The 20,795-nt window shown below is 39.1% G+C and overlaps 1 protein-coding gene across 3 annotated transcripts in view; it reads right to left on the bottom strand.

The window, feature by feature from the left end:
* Window positions 1-20,795, bottom strand: part of B3GLCT (beta 3-glucosyltransferase) — a 124,389-nt gene that overhangs the window by 64,587 nt on the left and 39,007 nt on the right. For all 3 annotated transcript variants that reach the window (XM_047723091.1, XM_047723089.1, XM_047723088.1), the window contains exons 5-7: window positions 13,339-13,415; window positions 12,754-12,865; window positions 5,258-5,394 (exon numbers count right to left, since the gene is read on the bottom strand). In XM_047723091.1, coding sequence (XP_047579047.1) covers window positions 5,258-5,394; window positions 12,754-12,865; window positions 13,339-13,415 — 326 coding nt within the window. The remainder of the gene's footprint in view (window positions 1-5,257; window positions 5,395-12,753; window positions 12,866-13,338; window positions 13,416-20,795) is intronic.

Here is a 20,795-nt window from a genome sequence, read left to right as displayed (position 1 = left end):
GAAAGAGGAGAGATCATAATGAACAACAAAGAAATACAGACAATTATAAGAACATATTATGAGCAACTCTACGCCAACAAATTTGACAATCTGGAAGAAATGGATGCATTCCTAGAGACATATAAACTACCACAACTGAACCAGGAGGAAATAGAAAGCCTGAACAGACCCATAACCAGTAAGGAGATTGAAACAGTCATCAAAAATCTCCAAACAAACAAAAGCCCAGGGCCAGACGGCTTCCCGGGGGAATTCTACCAAACATTTAAAGAAGAACTAATTCCTATTCTCCTGAAACTGTTCCAAAAAATAGAAATGGAAGGAAAACTTCCAAACTCATTTTATGAGGCCAGCATCACCTTGATCCCAAAACCAGACAAGGATCCCAACAAAAAAGAGAACTACAGACCAATATCCTTGATGAACACAGATGCAAAAATTCTCGCCAAAATACTAGCCAATAGGATTCAACAGTACATTAAAAGGATTATTCACCACGACCAAGTGGGATTTATTCCAGGGCTGCAAGGTTGGTTCAACATCCGCAAATCAATCAATGTGATACAACACATTAATAAAAGAAAGAACAAGAACCATATGATACTCTCCATAGATGCTGAAAAAGCATTTGACAAAGTACAGCATCCCTTCCTGATCAAAACTCTTCAAAATGTAGGGATAGAGGGCACATACCTCAATATTATCAAAGCCATCTATGAAAAACCCACCGCAAATATCATTCTCAATGGAGAAAAACTGAAAGCTTTTCCGCTAAGGTCAGGAACACAGTAGGGATGTCCGTTATCACCACTACTATTCAACATAGTACTAGAAGTCCTAGCCTCAGCAATCAGACAACAAAAGGAAATTAAAGGCATCCAAATCGACAAAGAAGAAGTCAAACTATCACTCTTTGCAGATGATATGATACTCTATGTGGAAAACCCAAAAGACTCCACTCCAAAACTGCTAGAACTTGTACAGGAATTCAGTAAAGTGTCAGGATATAAAATCAATGCACAGAAATCAGTTGCATTTCTCTACACCAACAACAAGACAGAAGAAAGAGAAATTAAAGAGTCCATCCCATTTACAATTGCACCCAAAACTATAAGATACCTAGGAATAAACCTAACCAAAGAGACTAAGAATCTATACTCAGAAAACTATAAAGTACTCATGAAAGAAATTGAGGAAGACACAAAGAAATGGAAAAATGTTCCACGCTCCTGGATTGGAAGAATAAATATTGTGAAAATGTCTATGCTACCTAAAGCAATCTACACATTTAATGCAATTCCTATCAAAGTACCATCCATTTTTTTCAAAGAAATGGAACAAATAATCCTAAAATTTATATGGAACCAGAAAAGACCTCGAATAGCCAAAGGAATACTGAAAAAGAAAGCCAAAGTTGGTGGCATCACAATTCCGGACTTCAAGCTCTATTACAAAGCTGTCATCCTCAAGACAGCATGGTACTGGCACAAAAACAGACACATAGATCAATGGAACAGAATAGAGAGCCCAGAAATGGACCCTCAACTCTATGGTCAACTCATCTTCGACAAAGCAGGAAAGAATGTCCAATGGAAAAAAGACAGCCTCTTCAATAAATGGTGTTGGGAAAATTGGACAGCCACATGCAGAAAAATGAAATTGGATCATTTCCTTATACCACACACGAAAATAGACTCCAAATGGATGAAGGATCTCAATGTGAGAAAGGAATCCATCAAAATCCTCGAGGAGAACACAGGCAGCAACCTCTTCGACCTCAGCCGCAGCAACATCTTCCTAGGAACATCACCAAAGGCAAGGGAAGCAAGGGCAAAAATGAACTATTGGGATTTTATCAAGATCAAAAGCTTTTGCACAGCAAAGGAAACAGTGAACAAAACCAAAAGACAACTGACAGAATGGGAGAAGATATTTGCAAATGACATATCAGATAAAGGGCTAGTGTCCAAAATCTATAAAGAACTTAGCAAACTCAACACCCAAAGAACAAATAATCCAATCAAGAAATGGGCAGAGGACATGAACAGACATTTCTGCAAAGAAGACATCCAGATGGCCAACAGACACATGAAAAAGTGCTCCATATCACTCGGCATCAGGGAAATACAAATCAAAACCACCATGAGATATCACCTCACACCAGTCAGAATGGCTAAAATTAACAAGTCAGGAAATGACAGATGCTGGCGAGGATGCGGAGAAAGGGGAACCCTCCTACACTGTTGGTGGGAATGCAAGCTGGTGCAACCACTCTGGAAAACAGCATGGAGGTTCCTCAAAATGTTGAAAATAGAACTACCCTATGACCCTGCAATTGCACTGCTGGGTATTTACCCTAAAGATACAAACGTAGTGATCCGAAGGGGCACATGCACCCGAATGTTTATAGCAGCCATGTCTACAATAGCCAAACTATGGAAAGAACCTAGATGTCCATCTACAGACGAATGGATAAAGAAGATGTGGTATATATACACAATGGAATACTATGCAGCCATCAAAAGAAACGAAATCTTGCCATTTGCGACGACGTGGATGGAACTAGAGGGTATCATGCTTAGCGAAATAAGTCAATCGGAGAAAGACAACTATCATATGATCTCCCTGATATGAGGGAGAGGAGATGCAACATGGGGGGTTGAGGGGGTAGGAGAAGAGTAAATGAAACAAGATGGGATTGGGAGGGAGACAAACCATAAGTGACTCTTAATCTCACAAAACAAACTGAGGGTTGATGGGGGGAGGGGGTTGGGAGAGGGGGTGGGGTTATGGATATTGGGGAGGGTATGTGCTATGGTGAGTGTTGTGAAGTGTGTAAACCTGGCGATTCGCAGATCTGTACCCCTGGGGATAAAAATATATGTTTATAAAGCTGTAAAAAAAAAAAAAAAAGAAAAAGAAAAAGAAAAAAAAAAGAAAGGATGAATACCCAAGTTTTGTAGCAACATGGAGGGGACTGGAAGAGATTATGCTGAGTGAAATAAGTCAAGCAGAGAGAGTCAATTATCATATGGTTTCACTTATTTGTGGAGCATAACAAATAGCATGGAGGACAAGGGGAGATGGAGAGGAGAAGGGAGTTGAGGGAAATTGGAAGGGGAGGTGAACCATGAGAGACTATGGACTCTGAAAAACGATCTGAGAATTTTGAAGGGGTGGGGGGTGGGAGGTTGGGGGCACCAGGTGGTGGGTATTGTAGAGGGCACGGATTGCATGGAGCACTGGGTGTGGTGCAAAAATAATATTGTTATGCTGAAAAACTAAAAAAAAATTATTTAAAAAAAAAAAAAAAAAGAGTACTGCCCAGGACAAGTTACAGCTGTACTTGTCCCTCTGTCCAGGGACCTGGGTCTCCAGGAAACAGAAGACAAACAGACTTAGGAAAAGCTTCTAACTCCCAAGTCAGAGAAGCTATAGCCACCGGAACTTGTGTAGAGGAGTCAGTCCACATAATTCCAGGCTATCAAGCTAAGTACAGACAGTGAGGACAGAGGGGAGGAAGGCTACCGCCAGGTGAAGAATCTGAAAGGCGCAGGGAAGAGCTCTGGGGCCGGGATGTGCCGTCCACAGCTCTGGAGAGTCCAGACTGAACACAGGTAGCCAAACAGGACCCAAACACCAGGCTGCTGGACACAGCGGGAAAAGAGTGTCCTGGGGGCTCACAGTCACCAAGCTACAGCAAACCCAAACTTAATTCGTTTGAGAGTAAAGATGACCCAGGACAGCTGAAACAGAATTCTCTTCCCCGCGTCCTGCTGAGAGCAGAGCCAGACAGTGCAGGGTAAGAAGGGAATGACAACTTTCTCTTCTCGTTCCCCTTTCCCTCCTGCCCATCCCTTTCTGAGAACAGAGCAGGAAACATGTGTGGGCCCTCCTAGGTATGTCTGGCACAGGCTGGGGGCAGAGTATCTTTGCCCGGTATTCTCAGGACGGGTCCATCAGTCACACATTTTAGTTGGAGATAACAGAATCCACTCTGGCCAGTTTAAGCACAAAGGACACTTATTAGTGAATACAGATGGCTCACAGAATTACTGGAAAGTCTGAATAAAGAGGCTGCAGGCTGAGATTCCAAGAACCTCCAACTGACACTACAGAGATGGGTAGCCGAGGAGCTATGGCCTCCGTCACCATCAGGAAGCTGCCATGTCAGGATGCTACTGTCTCAGCTGCCAGCCTTCAAATGACCCCTCCTCTATCATGACCTCCCAAGCCAAATGGACCATGGTCTCACTGTCTCCATCTCCACAGAACTCCATTCCCAAAAGATTTTACACAGCACATCAAACTAATGGCGCCCACCTCATGGAGCTGCTGTCTAGTAGGAAGGAAGGCAATACAACATGGAGGTGGTGTTGTTGAGCCTTTCTGGATTCTCCATCGGAAAGGAGGGTCTTACACTGTAAAAATTTTCAAATGTCAAAAAGTGTTGGCCAGCCACAAAAAACAAGGTACTACTATCTGTCTAAAAAGCTTTCCAAGACTCAAAACCCTAGAAACAGCACACCTAATGTGAGAAAAAACAGACACCCTTCCATCTTTGAAGATACAAAGGCCACAATTGCTTTATCAACTTTCCATTCCCTAAAGAACAAAAACTCATCATAATTAATCTGAGGCACCTGAATCAAGAGCCTGTCAACAATCCTATTTCTCCTGAATTACAACTTAATTACCTTTACTTTTCACGTTGAAAAAAGCACTACTGCAATTGCACACACAAATAGCTAGGCACAGACGTGTACAGCTCTCGTAACTGTCCCTGCTGCCTGGCCCGTGTGAACTTGTGGACCCATGTACATAATTTGTCATCAACTCCCACCCCACTCCCACTCCCTGGGCACGTCACAGACCTGATTTCTTACTGACGATCAAAGTCATACCTATAGTTAACCAGATCCATGAAAACAGTAATAACTCTTGTGGATGCAGAATTCTCAGAGCACTTATGTGCTCTCCCTTAGGCTCACAATTTGTTATTCACCTTATTTTGCAGGTGAGGAAGAGGAAATAGAGAACAGTTGAGTAATCAGTCTGAGGGGACAAGTACGTGACAGAGCAGAAGCAAGCCTCTCAGGTACTGGCTCTGTTCCAGATCTTCCCATCCCATCACACACTGCCTCCAGTGCAAAACTCACCTGAGATCAGTTACTACCGTTCACTCAGTGAACTAAACGGTGATCTGAGCACACACACACACACATGCATACACACACAAAGTCTAATAAATTCTTACTTGTTTACAAGTGGAATACTAAGGGCCCAGCCAGCAGCAAAGTCTGGATATTTAAATATCGTAGGATTTTCAGAAAAGGCATAATGGTGAATTATTGTAGATTCTTCATCATGTAATGCTTTTCCTAAAAACCATTCCTGTTAAATAAAGATATAAAACATCATTCTGTTATAAAGAAGATGTAGTGTATATATATATATGTGTATGTGTATATATATACATACATACATACATGCATACAATGAAATATTACACAGCCATCAAAAAAGAATGAAGTCTTACCATTTTCTACAACATAGATGGAACCAGAGGATATTATACTAAGCAAAATAAGTCAAAGAAAGACAATTATCATATGATCTCACTCATATGTGGAATTTGGATCAAAGGGGAAGGAAGAGAAAAATAAAATACAACAAAATCAGAGAGGAAGACAAACCATAAGTGACTCCTAATTATAGGAAACAAACTGAGGGTTGCTGGAGGGGAGGAGTTGGGGGAGAGAGTAACTGAGTGATGGGCATTAAGGAGGGCACGTGATGTGATGAGCACTGGGTGTTATAGAATACTAATGAATCACTGAACACTACCTCTGAAATTAACAATACACTATATTAATTAATTGAATTTAAATAAAGTAAAATGTATTTCAAATGTACATCCAAAAAATTAAAAATTAAAAATAAATAAAATGTCCTTTTCTTAAAAAGCCATTTCATATAAGGCCAAAAACAAAGCCATATCACTAATTCTAGTTAATTAAGTATTCTGGGTGATACAGAATTAGCATAGATTATTACTTTCTAAAGAATTTTAACAAAAACATAATTAATGCTCTGTGATAATGAACATGGCATAATCCTCACAAAGACAGTAATTTAGTATATCAGCAGGATAAACAAAATGTTAGTCATTATGCCATAAACATATAAAAGTGGTATTTTACAGAAAATTCTTTATCAAAATACTATTAAGGTAAAGAAAACAGTGTTCCGGGGCACCTGGGTGGCTCAGTGGGTTAAGCCTCTGCCTTCAGCTCAGGTCATGGTATCAGGGTCCCAGGATGGAGCCCCACAATGGGCTCTCTGCTCAGCCAGGAGCCTACTTCCCCTCTGCTTGCCTCTCTGCCTACTTGTCAAATAAATAAATAAAATCTTAAAATAAATAAATAAATAAATAAATAAATAAAAATAAAGACGAGAAAACAGTGTTCCTTTATGCCCTACTGAGGTTTTCAAAGAAGAATCTGAAAAATTCCTTCCAGAATTAGTGCCTATTTTATTCATTTATTCATTCACTCAATTAACATTTATTATTATCAATTAACATTTGTCATTTATTCCATAGCAGGTGGGAACACAGCTTACATAATAGTGGGGAAACAGAAAATAAGTAAAGTAGGGTCAGATGGTGACTGCATTGTAGTAGGATGAAAATAAAACAGAGCGCCTGGGGACTTCCCTGGAAAGAGAGAAAAACCTCTCATGAGCTAACAACTGAATTAAGAATAAGTAATACCAAGGGGCCAGCTATGCACAAATCTGGGGAAGAACAATCAAGGCAGTTACTACCAAGTCCCATGGTGAGAACAAGCTTGATGCATTTGATGAAAAAGGAAGTCCAGTGTGCTAGAATATACTGGGTAGGGGGAAATGGTATGAAAGAGACAGGCAGGAGACAGCCCAGAGTGGATTTCAGATGACAGCGGGAAGCCATGCAGACTTACTCCAAGTGTAGTCTAAGGCTTCCACTTCCAGCCACAACACATCTCCCACTGTTAACAAATGTGAATGCTGGAGAAAATACTTAAACCAAATAATTGAGGGCCTCAGAAAACAAAGACAGATAGTAGATGAGGGTGAACATCTAAGAGAGAAGGGAAGCATATTCACAGGAACCCTGTAGTCACCTCCTTTTATCCCTCAAGCCTTTTGCCCATAAGAGAATGGCACACAACAGAAAGCAGCAGCTGGGACCCTGCAGCCTTGCTGGACTAAGAAAGGGGTTGGAGCTGGAGGCTGCCAAGAAGGCAGAGATTTAAGCAGATCCAGAAAAGTGAACCCCAAATTCCGCATGTGATTTCCCTTCAACTCCTATGTTGAAAAAAAGAAAAAAGAAAGAAAGAAAAAGAAAACAAGAAAAGAACCAAGAGCCAAGTGTGTAAAGCAGCAGTAAAGAGGCTAATTGCTGACCAAAGGCTCCAGCAGTGGTGCTGAAGAGTCCAAGGCCCAGATGCAGGGTCTGCTGGAAGACAGGGGTCTAGAAGGGCGGGCAACCTGTAAATAGACCTACCCCAACCAGGTGTAAAACCCAGAAGAATATTAAATCCTCCTGTACATAGGGATATCATCCACATCTTTGATTTTTCACACAAAATATCTGGAATTTAGTGAAAAATTACCAGGCACGCCAAGAAACAGCACCAGAACAAAAACAAAGAGAAAAATGCGAAATAAAGATGCACAGATAAGTCAAATACCAAAGTTATCAAAAAAAAAATAAGTATTGTTCATGTATTTAAGGAAATGGATGAAAAGATGAAGAATTTTACCAAAAAGCTAGAATAATAAACAGAAGTCAGATGGAAATTCTAAAACTGACCAAGGCAATAATTGAAGTCAGGAATCCAAGAGGATATTAGACACAAGAGAAGGAAGGATCAGTAACATGGAAGGTAGTAAGTCAATAAAAAATAGTTTGATGCACAAAAAAGAAAACAAAGGGAAGAAAATACAGAAAAGAGAATAAAAGCAATATGAGAAACAGTGAGAAAGTCTAAAACACATGAAATTGGAAGGCCAGAATAGGAGGAGAAAGAGAATGGAACTGAACCAATATTTGAAGAAACAGAGTCTTAGAATCTTCTGAAACTAACAAAAGTCATCAAGCCATAGATTCAAGAAGCCCTATAAACACCAGTAAAGTACTAAGGAAACCACACAGAGGCATATGTTGATTGAAAAGACCAAAGTTAGAGAAAACCTTAAGAGTAGCTTGAGAGGAGATGGGTTAGGATTAGGAACTAAAACATACAGTTGAATTTTCAATGGAAACAACAGGAAACAACAAAAGACAATGGAACAACATCTTTACCGTGATAGAAGAAAATTACTGCCCACCTAAATGCTGAATCTAGTGAAACTATCTGAGCTGCAGTCGGAAATCAGTGGGAATTTCTGAACAGGTAAGTGATAGGATCTGAATTACCAAGAGGATAGATTATTAGGATGGCAAGAGTAGAAAACAGGAGACTAGCAAGGAGACTCTAATAATTGTCAAGGCAAGATATGATGGTAGTCTGGACCAGAGTAGCAGTTTTAAATATGGAGAGAGGATGGAAGACGATGTATTTTGGAAGTAGTCTCAGTGGGATATGCCAACACATGGTTGAGGGAAAAGGAGGAATCCGTCATGAGTCCTAGGTTTTCTTATATGAGTCATTGGATAGACCATAATGCCATTTCTGGATGAGGAAGATTGAAGATGGGAGAGGTTTAAAAGGGGCATTAAGAGGGGCACCTGGGTGGCTAAGTGGATGAAGTCCTCTGCCTTCAGCTCAGGTCATGATCAGGGTCCTGGGATTGAGCCCCGCATCAGGCTCTCTGCTCAGTGGGGAGCCTTCTTTGCCCCCTCTCTGCCTGCCTCTCTGTCTACTTGTGATCTCTGTCAAATAAATAAATAAAATCTTTTTTTTAAAAGGGGCATTAAGAGTTCAGTTTTGCATATGTTGAATTTGAGGTTCCAATTAGACAAGAAGAGGTATGCAGTAGGGAGTTACAGGAGCAGGGAGCACATGGCTCATTCCCTTGGTTCCTTCATACTCTGCTCAAAAGTGACCTGATACCCTATATACAAGAGTAAGCTCACCCCCAATCTATCCCTTATCCCTCTCATTCTGCTTTCTTGTTCTCCATAGCTCTTACTACCATCAGCCACATTGTTTGCATTTTTGCTCCTTGCCTATCTCTCCTGCCACAAGAACACCCCGCCCCTAGGCAGGGAAACCGTCCATTTCGCTCACTGCTCTATCCCCACCAGAAGACTTAACACGGAGTAAGTGCTTACTACTTTTGTTAAATGAATGGAGCAAGCCCAAGAGAGCTTCAAATGGAAACCACCCCTGTTAGAGAAACTAAATCAAGCACCCTAAATTCTAAATGTTTTGCATATTTTCTTGTTATCCAGCCATCCCCACCTCACTCCCTGCTCCAGAAAACAAAACCGGGAGGGACACCATATTATCTCTTCTGCTTGTGGCTGTGTCCCAAATACCTCCCAAACCCTTCATTTTGGTCAATTCAGCAACAGATCTTAACTGAACACGTGTGGAACCTATTAACATAACTGTGCGCTTGGCCTTTGAAGCTGCGTCACGGTTTTCTTGACATTTTATGGATATTTTAAATCATCACTGGGCAAGAGGGATAACTGTAAGGTATATGGTTTTGGCTTAAGATAGAAATTCAAGATCTTATAAAAAAATCAATGACATAGGACTTTCTCAAACTGTTATACATTACTCGATATGAAAATCATCACATGTAACATACCACATCAATACAGCTTGTTTAAAGAAAATAAAATACTTCAGGAGATTTTCAGTACCTTTCTCACTAATCTTTCACTGTTGGAATTTCCTGCTGCAAACACAATTTTATGCAAAACATGTTTCTGTGTTTTAACTTCTAATGGCAGTGTCTGGCTATGATCAAGTGTATAAGATTATTACCATATAAAACTAAGGGAGAAATTTACACAGAATCTGTGGAAAGAGGCACTCCCCCCCCTTAACAATTTTCTTAATAGTTTCACAGTAAAGACAATTATAATCAAGATAAGCTGTAAAATAACAATTCAGACAATGTTCCATTAGTATTTTAGAATTACTCTTTACCAGAACCGGTGCTTCACATCTATTAAAAAAAAAAATCAAGACATTTCAGCAAATGCACACTCATATTAAAAGCATACAGTAGGGAAAAAAGACTCCAGTAAGATATGGAAACTTCTAGAACTCACCTAGAAAGGCAATTTTAAAAAGATTAATTATTTACTAAAATTTAAGTTTCCATTTAAAATATTGTATAACAGTGTAAATTTACATAAGAATGACAGAAAGATACTGAAGGATAAAACATCAGAATAAAAAAAACTACTGATGGGGCACCTGGGTGGTTCAGTGGGTTAAGCCTCTGCCTTCAGCTCAGGTCATGATCCCAGGGTCCCTGGGATCGAGTCCCACATCGGGTTCTCTGCTAAGCAGAGAGCCTGCTTCCCCCCTCTCTCTGCCTGCCTCTCTGCCTACTTGTGATCTCTGTCAAATAAATAAATAAAATCTTAAAAAAAAAAAAAAAACTACTGATGCTCTAACATACTACATAATTATTATTTTAATATCGTTTATTTGTAACACTATCAAAGCCAGTTTTGCTCTTTTCTAAATTTCAAATGGTAGGGGAAAAAAGCACACTGGTTTGAGCTAACTTGAACATTACATAATCTTTATTTCCTAATGCTAGTTTCAAAAGAAATAAAGCATCCTAGATTTTTTTAAAAGGCTGAGTTCAGGAAAGAGGGGGAAAACCGCTCATTTTACCTCTATTCTGTACTTGCTTTTCATGAACTTGCTTTGAACTTTTAAATTTATCATTCCAATTTTCATTAAAAAGCACAGTGAGTCACCATCTTCTGCAAAGAATTAGAGCCACGGATAATGGAAAAATAATCTCCAGGTGAAATGAACACTAGGAGGAGATTAAAACTCCTACATTCTAAAAAGGATTTGGGAGTTTTTCTCAAGTCAAAAGGAAACTTAACAGCCTAACAGATGTTTTACACAAAACATGGCCAAAGTACATAGATGCTGGTTAGCATCATCTGAAAAGACGGGATAAGACACATTTATAATTCTTCTCTCCTTTAAAGGACTTTTCTTTTTAACCTAACAACCTTCTCATTCAATTATATCTGTATCTTTCCAGAAAGCAAAGGCATAAAGAGAAATCATAATGGACCCTTGCAGTTTTTAAAGAACATTGAAACCCGTGGCTTTGTTAAGGTAACAGACCTTCCACTAAGTGTTTGAGAATGATCACTGTTGCCCAACATTATTCCTACATCAGTAAGTGAAGCAGGCACCCAGGAGCCACTTTTCCTTCTCCACGTTCTCATTAAATATGATTTAGTTCTGGAGTGGGACCAGAATAGGGTGGGACAGGTGTCTAGTGGTACCTGAAAGGCCCCAATTTTCCTTATTCTAAGTTTAAAGGATTCCATATGGTGATCTGGGTATAACCTGGGCTTCTGCAAGAGACATGAATAGGCTGATTACTCTCGACTTATCTCCAAGGCATTCTCCTGAGACAGGACGTAGCCCAGCAGGAAAGCTGACATTGCAGAGTTAACCCGTCCATCATAGATACTCACTGACCACGTATTAAGTGTTCAACACTCTGCTCAGTGCTAGGGACTTAGAAATAAACAAGATCCAATTGCTACATCCTATCTGCCCAAAATAAAATCTAAAAATATGAAAGATAAGGATACAGAAAGTAGCAGTGGATTTTTTTGTTGTTGTTGTTTTTTAGCATTAGACTTCTAACACGAGAAGCACCCCTTCTTATCTCCAGACCTTCTGAGATTTTGTTCCTTCTGCTCAAAATACTCTCTCCTATTAACTCTTACTCATCCTACAGGACTCAGATTAAAGGTCACCTCCTGTTCTGACTCTTGGAGATTAGGTTTGATGCCCTGCTCTGGGCTTCTGACAGTACCCTATATTTCCCTTACTGTAAGACCTCTCACTTTTTTTTTTTTTTTTAAGATTTTATTTATTTATTTGACACAGAGAGAGAGAGAGATCACAAGTACACAGAGAGGCAGGCAGAGAGAGAGGGGGAAGCAGGCTCCCCGCTGAGCAGAGAGCCCAACGTGGGGCTTGATCCCAGGACCCTGAGATCATGACCTGAGCCGAAGGCAGAGGCTTTAACCCACTGAGCCACCCAGGCGCCCCAAGACCTCTCACTTTTCATTGCTTCCCAAATGGTCTGTTTTCTCCTGCCATTCTTTATCATCCATGTCTTCAAGATCCTCATCTGTCTGTCCTAGCCCCTGCTATCACAGTCCTTGATGCACAGCTGGCAACCAAGAAATACTACTCATCTAAAATAATATGTGGTCATTGTTGACAAAGAGAAATAGCAATTTAAACTTATTTCTTAACTCTGGGTTATAGCTTTTTAACTCTCTGAAACTGCTAACACATATAGATTTTGTCATTTAAAAATGGTTCACTGTAAGTTCTATCCCTCCAAAAGCTATAAAAACTTCAAAAAGAATTATTTGAACATTACTTCTAACTATTCAACTATTATTTCATTCTTTTTAATTTTAAATTAAGTGTTCTTATTAGTTTGGAAAACCTCTCAATTAAAATTAAATCTTCTTTTAAGCATTTCCCCCAGTTAGATAAATTCTGGTATTAAAATTGTATTCACCTTTGATGGGTCGTATCTTCTGAGTGTTTCTAAGAGTTCTGGAATTTGTATTCTTGTCTCCTCTTCACAGAAGAAAATCCATGATGAATTTCTGCTATATGTTACAGAAAAGCTGACAAAGAGAAATAGGTTATAGTAAACACTTCTATAAAATGAGTTTATAATAAGGTTTAAAACTAATAAGCAAGAAATGAATGAAAGACATATAAAATGGCTAGAAATCTAGATTTTTTTCCCCTACATTCTTCAATGTATAATTTTAGCTTATGGGAAAGCCAGATACTAATGGTTTATAAGACAGCTAGAGTTCTTAAAGTTACTTCTCCATAACTCCACCAGTCCAGAAGGTAGATAATTTCCAAAGATAAGTATCAAATATATTGACATTTTAGCTTTTAAGAAAGCAACATATTTAAAAACAGAAGCCATTCATGATTAAAAGAATCAAGAAATTTGGGTAATATAGTAGTCATAAGAAATAGAGTTCAAATTTACTTTTCTTATTGACTCTTAGTAAAAAAAGTAGGGAGCATAGGAGTGGTCAGGTAGAAATGTCAAAATTTACACATTTCAAATTAAACATACTGTGGTAACAGTGGAAGTATGGTCCATGCACCTTCATGCTTAGACAGCTGATGAAGAAGAAGGACTCTGGGGAGATCCTACAGAAACATTATCAAAGAGGAGAAATAAATAAAAACGCAATATGATCCGATTAAAAAAAAAAAGACTCAATTTTTAAATGCAGGTATTTTCAGAAACCTGACATTTTACTCTCCTATGTACTCTCCTTTTTCTTCTCCTTTTCTTCACCTCAGGAGTTACTAGAAATGAGATATATTGGCTGAATCTCTTTATCACCTATGCATAGAAGAGTGCTGAGGACTACAAGAAGGGTCCTCAGTGATCCAAGGAGCTGACCTGAAATTTGCAGATTTGCAAAAGTGACCAGAAGGGAAGAGCACAGAAGCAGTCAGGGATAACACAAAGGCATAGAAATAGCTTTCACTATACATCCACGGGTAGCAGATGGAAAATAAAACATGTCAGCTAAACAAGAGGATGTATATAATATCCAATTTATCTCATGTAAAAAAAAAAAATTCGAGTGCCCTTAAAAAACTAAAACACCATAATAATGAAGAGTTTGGAGTCTAAATACTAGAACTGTAACCCTTAGGTACTCAGACAAGGAGTGTAATAATAGACTGAAAATTTACAAGCATAGGAGGAACTAAGATTCAGAAACAAGACACACCTATGGTTAAATAAATATCCATACATATACACAGAGAAAGAGAGAGATTAATACATTTAAGGCTATGAATGTTAGCTTGGAAGTAAAGCACTATTCCATATATTTCACGTTATTACAAGCCCTAAGTCAGATATATAATAATATGCTTGAATACCACCCTCTCAACAAACTTTAGTATATTCTGTTTTTTATTTGCTTCCTTGGTAACTGCTGCAGACAAAACACATTAAGAATAAGTGTGTCAGGGGCGCCTGGGTGGCTCAGTGGGTTAAGCCGCTGCCTTCGGCTCAGGTCATGATCTCAGGGTCCTGGGATCGAGCCCCACATCGGGCTCTCTGCTCGGCAGGGAGCCTGCTTCCTCCTCTCTCTCTCTGCCTGCCTCTCTGCCTACTTGTGATCTCTCTGTCAAATAAATAAATAAAATCTTTAAAAAAAAAAAGAATAAGTGTGTCAATATTCAAACTATTACTAAACTAATATAGATTCCACACCTGCCTTTAATTCATATAAGTTCACTATTTCAGGAGAATGGTTTTCAATGTAAATCTTTGGAACTCACTATCAAATAACGTCTCATTTCTTTATTTTATGTAGTATTTATTTTAACTTTCATGTACAAATATGAAAGGCAAGGACAGTAATCAAAGGTTAAATCAGATGAGCAATATGACATGTCAGAGAAAAAAACAGATGGAAGGCTGAATTAACAGTAACTCAGTATACTCAATATAATTCTGGGCTTTCCCACTGTTGATTATGAATTATGCAGTAATGTCCATTGACTTTTAAGAAATGGCTATATAGATATGCTATATGTATACATAGATACATGTATATTCATGAGGAATTATATAAGAATAAAAATCATGTGTGAAGAAAACTAGTAATATTAATAGTTGAATAAAACTTTCAGATAATTATGGTATGCTAATATGGCTAGCTAGAAAAGAAAGAGCAAATACTTTTAAAGGTTTTATAAGAAAATAGGTAGGGGCTTCTGGGTGGCTCAGTCTGTTGAGCATCTGACTCTTGGATCTCACCTCAGGTCTTGATCTCAGGGTTGTGAGTTCAAGCCCTATAATGGGGGCCATGCTGGGTGCTAGGCATGGAGACTACTCAAAAAAAAAAAAAAAAAGAAAAAGAAAAAGAAAAAAAGACCTATTGTGTAGCAATCGAATCAAAAGTATAATAATGAAGACTCTGAAACCATGGAACTGTCTTTATGTTAAATGGAAAAACAGACAGCATTCCAAATATGTAAAACAAATTCATATATGAATAGAGACTGGAAAGGAACCAGGAAAATGAAAATATTTGTGTCAAGATGACCAAAGTATTACAACGATGTTTTTAAAATCCTTTAATGTAGTTAAAACATAGTTTAGTCTTAAAAGTTTCTTGAGTAAAAATGAATACACTTCAGAATTCTTCTTACGTACTAGTCCTATCCTTCCTGGTTGCAGGAAGTATATAAGGGATATCAGCAGTTATCACAGGAAGGCTGTGAGGGCACCTTCCTGGCAAGGATACAGAGACAAGCCTACAAATAATCTGTCACAACAATAAAAGAAAAAAGGCAAAGTCTTAGCACAAAGGAGTGAAATTCTAGTCTAAAATAAACTCTATGGATTACTAGTAAATTATAATCATCCCTATCCCCATTCCTTTTTGTTTACTAAATCATATGCCTGGGTTTCATATCTGCTTCAGTCAGTGAACATAAAACTGGCAATCAAGTTTTCTGTACCTACTTATCTCCCAATAAAAACATTTCAAAAACTAGTGGGCTGTGTTGATAACTGCCTCCAGAGGCGTGTGAATACCTTGGTCTCAAAAATATGCCCACCTTGACTTTCAGAAACCTGATCTTAACTCTTGATTAACCCAAGGTCCTTTCAATTATAAATAAATTTTCATCCGTTAATCCTCAAAAAGGCCCAAGAGCTTTTATTCTTGTTTTTATGTATATGCTATATATGTGTGTACTGATACACATGTGTACATATGTATGCTCTGTGTGAACACACATGCACACATGCTCCTATGTATCAGCACCTCTAAGATACGATAACTTAAAAGGTCACAACAAAATTATCTATCAAATGATCTTATCTCAGTTTTTACTACTCAGAATTGTAATAATTAATGCTCTTTTTACTTGTATGTTATAAATAACACCACCACGAGATGTATTCCTCCTTTCAGCTGCCATAACCAGCTTACAGCACTTTTACATGCAAGGCAATTTTTTTAATATGTAATTGGATGAATGACTGAGAGAGTCTTCAAATGAAATAGGAAAGGGAAAGAAAATAAGAAAATGTTACATCAACAGTGCCATTTGGAATAAAAGCTATAGTAAAGGCACCCATGCGTATGGAACTGTCTATTGTCAATCTAAATGACGCCTATTCGTGCAACAATACCACCATCTCAAACCTAAAAAGTCAGGCTTTCTCAATAATGAGATAATGCTGTAACAGAGGCAAGCATAAACAGGCTAAAAATTTTAAAAGGGCCTACTGTGGGCAAATGACAGAAAAAGGAAAGAAAATGAACAATTTGAACAGTAACAGTTGACTTTTATGTCAACTATTTATTTCATTGAACCAGTCCATCTTCACTTCCATCATCAGCATCTACTGGTCCCCTAACAAGCACTTTGAGGTCAGAAAGCCTACTGGACATGCAGTCAGTACTTCCTTTGAACATATATCAAGCATACGTTCACACTTAAAGCCACTAACAATTCTGAACAATCACCTTCAAAATTAACACTCTAATTGGTTCCCTGGTTCTGACACAAATCCATCACCCGTATTTGGCCAAGGGGTTTGATTCCACAGCTGAGCATTCTAACGATGCTCTCTGTATGCGAATGGAGAGAGCCTATCATTATTATTTTTAAATTTTATTTATTTATTTGACAGACAGAGATCACAAGTAGGCAGAGAAGGAGGCAGAGAGGAAGGGGGAAACAGGCTCCTTGCTGAGCAGAGAGACTGATGCAGGGCTGGATCCCAGGGCCCTGAGGTCATGACCTGAGCTGAAGGCAGAGGCTTAACCCACTGAGCCACCCAGGAGCCCCGAGAGTCCATCATTATTGATATGGAAGTAAAATCACGAAAGTTTTATATCTAGAAATATTAATAGTACAAATGAAAGAGTCAACAGTTAAACATGGATGGAAACAGATTAATATTTTAATACCAAAAATAACTTTAATTATTGGCAAATTTGGTTTTGGATCACTTGACTCTTTGTACCTCTGTCTGGAAAGAATTCAACTAATTTAACTTCATGCTGTTGGCCTTTTCCCTTCTTGACAGACTGTTTCCCAATATTTGTAACTTGCCCATAACCTTACTTCAAAGCATAGTGGTACCGGAGTTAATGGTCTAATTCAGTCTCATCATTCAGACCAAGTACTAAATTTGAAAGCAAAAGCCAAGACATTTGTTCAGGATGAGGCAGTGGCTCTGAAAGACTGAATCCTGTTTTAAGAAAGTTTCCAGTTCAACTGCATTTCCAAATTCCAACTGTTATATATGTCTTAGCCACTGAACTGAGCTTTTAGACCAACACATGAATTATGATGAAAATTATCATCTGTTTATTGTTATAACTTCTCCCATAAGAAGGAGGTATATCTTATAAGGATGATGATAAAGATGTCTGATATGCTGTTTGGAACACATATCAGACAGATTTACTGGTCTTTAAAAATTCAGTATTCATTTATGAACCAGATTTCATGTGATGCTGTAATAACATATATTCCAAGAACCTGAGCCTCTATTTAAAATATATATAGATATATTTGTATTTTCCAAATACCTGTCTTACCCTATCTTCTGCTAATAAGAGAAAGCTATTACCTCATTATTTATAAAATTTATTTTTATTAACTATTTACTTTGTAATGCATTACTAAGTACATTTTTATAGCTCATATAAATCTGTTATAACTAATCACTCATTTATTCATGAAAGGCAGCACAGCTCATTGTTTAAGAATCTGACTTCTGGAGCCAAAGTTTGTGCATCAGAATCCTCACTCTTGGGGCACCTGGGCGGCTCAGTCAGTTAAGTATCCAGCTCTCGGTTTCGCCTCAGGTCATGATCTCAGGTCCTGAGATCAAGCCCTATGTCAGGCTTGGTACTCAGCATGGAGTCTGCTTGTCCCTCTCCCTCTGCACCTCCCCCTAATCCTCCCAACCAACAATAAATAAAATCCTAAAAAAAAAAAAAAAAAAAAAAAAGGCAGCTGTGATTACTGCCCTAGTTTCCAGCTCTCTGTCTCTGCTCCAGACCCTGGCCCCATAGATCAGATGTCTCACTAGTTTCTGCAACCACACCTTTCTCAACATAAGTTCACCAGCTGGCTCGCAAAGCGACTCACTTTCCTTGTATTCACCCCTTTCCCTAATAACCAGCAAGACTCACGATAACTGCCTCCATCAAGCGTCCCCACAGTTGCCTCAGGCAGGAGTCTGGCAAAGTCTACTATTTTTTAAAAAATATTTATCTATTTGAGAGAGAGAGAGAGAGATCACAAGTAGGCAGAGAGGCAGGCAGAGAGAGAGGGGAAGCAGGCTCCCTGCTGAGCAGAGAGCCCGATGCAGGGCTCAATCCCGGGACCCTGAGATCATGACCTGAGCCAAAGGCAGAGGCTTAACCCACTGAGCCACCCAGGCACCCTAGCAAAGTCTACTATTTATTCAACGCTCAGTTCAAATACCATCACAAAGCCTTCACTGACCTTTCCAGGCAGGGCTGGGTGCTTCCTTGCCTGTGTCCTTAGAGAGTGATGTCGCTGTGGCTTCACACAGCAACATGCAGCGTGCTGCCTACCAGAATGAGCTTGCTGGAGGGCGGGCACCACGACTCAGCTGGAAGGGGCCAGCCTGCTGGGCATCCCCCACCAGTGGCACCTCGTCCCCAAGGAGCACTTTATGTCCTCTACACATGCACACCTGCATGTGCCAGTCCCCAAGGTCACCTCTAGCCACTGTGTACAGGTGTAACCACCAAACAAAGGAGCTCTAAAGCGATAGCTTCCGCGGGCCTCCAGCTCCAGGCACAGTCCTGTGTGGCAACGTCCTGAGTGTCCACACTGCAACACAAGCTGCACCCCCGAACCTGGAGAGATCCAACGTCTGACCTCTGATGTTCTTACTGGGCCAAGCTCCAGCTTCTTCCAGACTCACCCGGGATAGAGTTCTCCAGGATAGGGAAGGGGTTCAAATGCTAGGCAGCTAAAAAGGACAAATGCTCACAGCATGGCCTTCTCCACAGTAGGATGAACTCGTCATCACGGAGCTACCACCTCTGAAACAACGTGGGTCTCAATGTCCTATTCTCTCCTGGGGCATCTTGCCCAGGTCCTTGCTTAACATAAATACTCAATAAAGACTTATTAAATGAATGGATGGATGAATAAATTCTTACTCAACAGCAATAAATGTAATATAATGTAAATATGTAGTATGTATACATACACATACATATGTAATATGTAAAATGTAAATGTAATGTAATAAGTCCCCAGTTTAAGAAACTAATGTGATAATGTGATAATGTGATGGTTAATGTAGTAACCATCAGTTACTACAAAAAAATGAATCGAATCTTCAGTAAGCATCCAACTGCTCTCACCTAAAAAGAGAACTGTAGTGATATCCAGACACACACAGTCAAAGCTAACCTTTCAGTGAAGTGCCTCATGCTGTCTCCGTGACAATAAAAAAAATTTTCTAAAAACAGGAAACAAAAAACCATCCTTTTTTTTTCTTTCTCCAGCTTCTTCACACTGAAAGGTTTGTTCTAGCTTGTCTTATGGAAATAAAGTTGGTTTTTTTAAAACTAATAAACCAAAGTCTGTAGACTAACTCTCCTCAAGCAAATAGTGATTTACAAAACTCTCTGTGAACAGGGAAAAAAATTATCACTTATTTGTTAAGGTTGAGATTCTTCCAGGTTTTAAATAAAGTTCATATCACAAAAGAAGACAATAAAATTCTAAGTGTCTGTTCTTTTCAAAAGCTATTTAGTTCGGGCAGAGGGGGTTCTGAGCAGGTAGTTTGGCTCCATTTGGCCCAAAGCAGAAAATGCAATCCAACAACTGCCAACTGCAATGCATACAGCTACAACGTTCCCCTACCTGTCCCCCCAAACTCTTCTAAGAATACCCCACCTCTGAACTTGCTTTTCTGTATTTGCAGGTTGCCTTAAAAACAGAACCATAGAGTGTGGTGCATAAACAATGAATTTTGGAACACTGAAAATAAATAAATAAATAAATATTTAAAAAAAAAAAAAAACAGAACCATAATTTCTCTGTGCTTCTGCCCACATTTGTCTCGGGTCCTGCCTCCACTGCGAACTCGGGCCTCCCCTCCCCGAGGCACTCACTACTACAGGGGCTGATTTCCTCACTCAAAGTGGTTCCCGAATCAAGCGTGACCCTTGCCCTGTACTCTCACTGAAGCTCACACTTTAGAGTCTTCAACAATTTTTGTTTTACTAGAACCAACTAAAAAAACCACCAGGATGCTTTTATATTCTTTCCTTTATTGTTTCCAACTTAATCTTATCTGAAATTCCTTTGGAGAACAATACTGGTTTCCGTAACTTTAGGCAAGTATTAAGACCTAAGACTTCTGAAGCTATAGTACAGATGATCATAGTCTCAGTTCCTTTTGGCTACTGGATCCCAGGTCCCATGAGGGAGAAGACGACATTCAAAGGATTGCCTCTCCATCAACAATACAAGGACAAGATA

The sequence above is a fragment of the Lutra lutra genome, chromosome 3 (assembly GCF_902655055.1).
Source record: "Lutra lutra chromosome 3, mLutLut1.2, whole genome shotgun sequence".
In the NCBI taxonomy this organism is placed as follows: Eukaryota; Metazoa; Chordata; class Mammalia; order Carnivora; family Mustelidae; genus Lutra; species Lutra lutra.
Note: the sequence above shows the minus strand (reverse complement) of the source record. Positions and strands in the feature narration are given on the sequence as shown.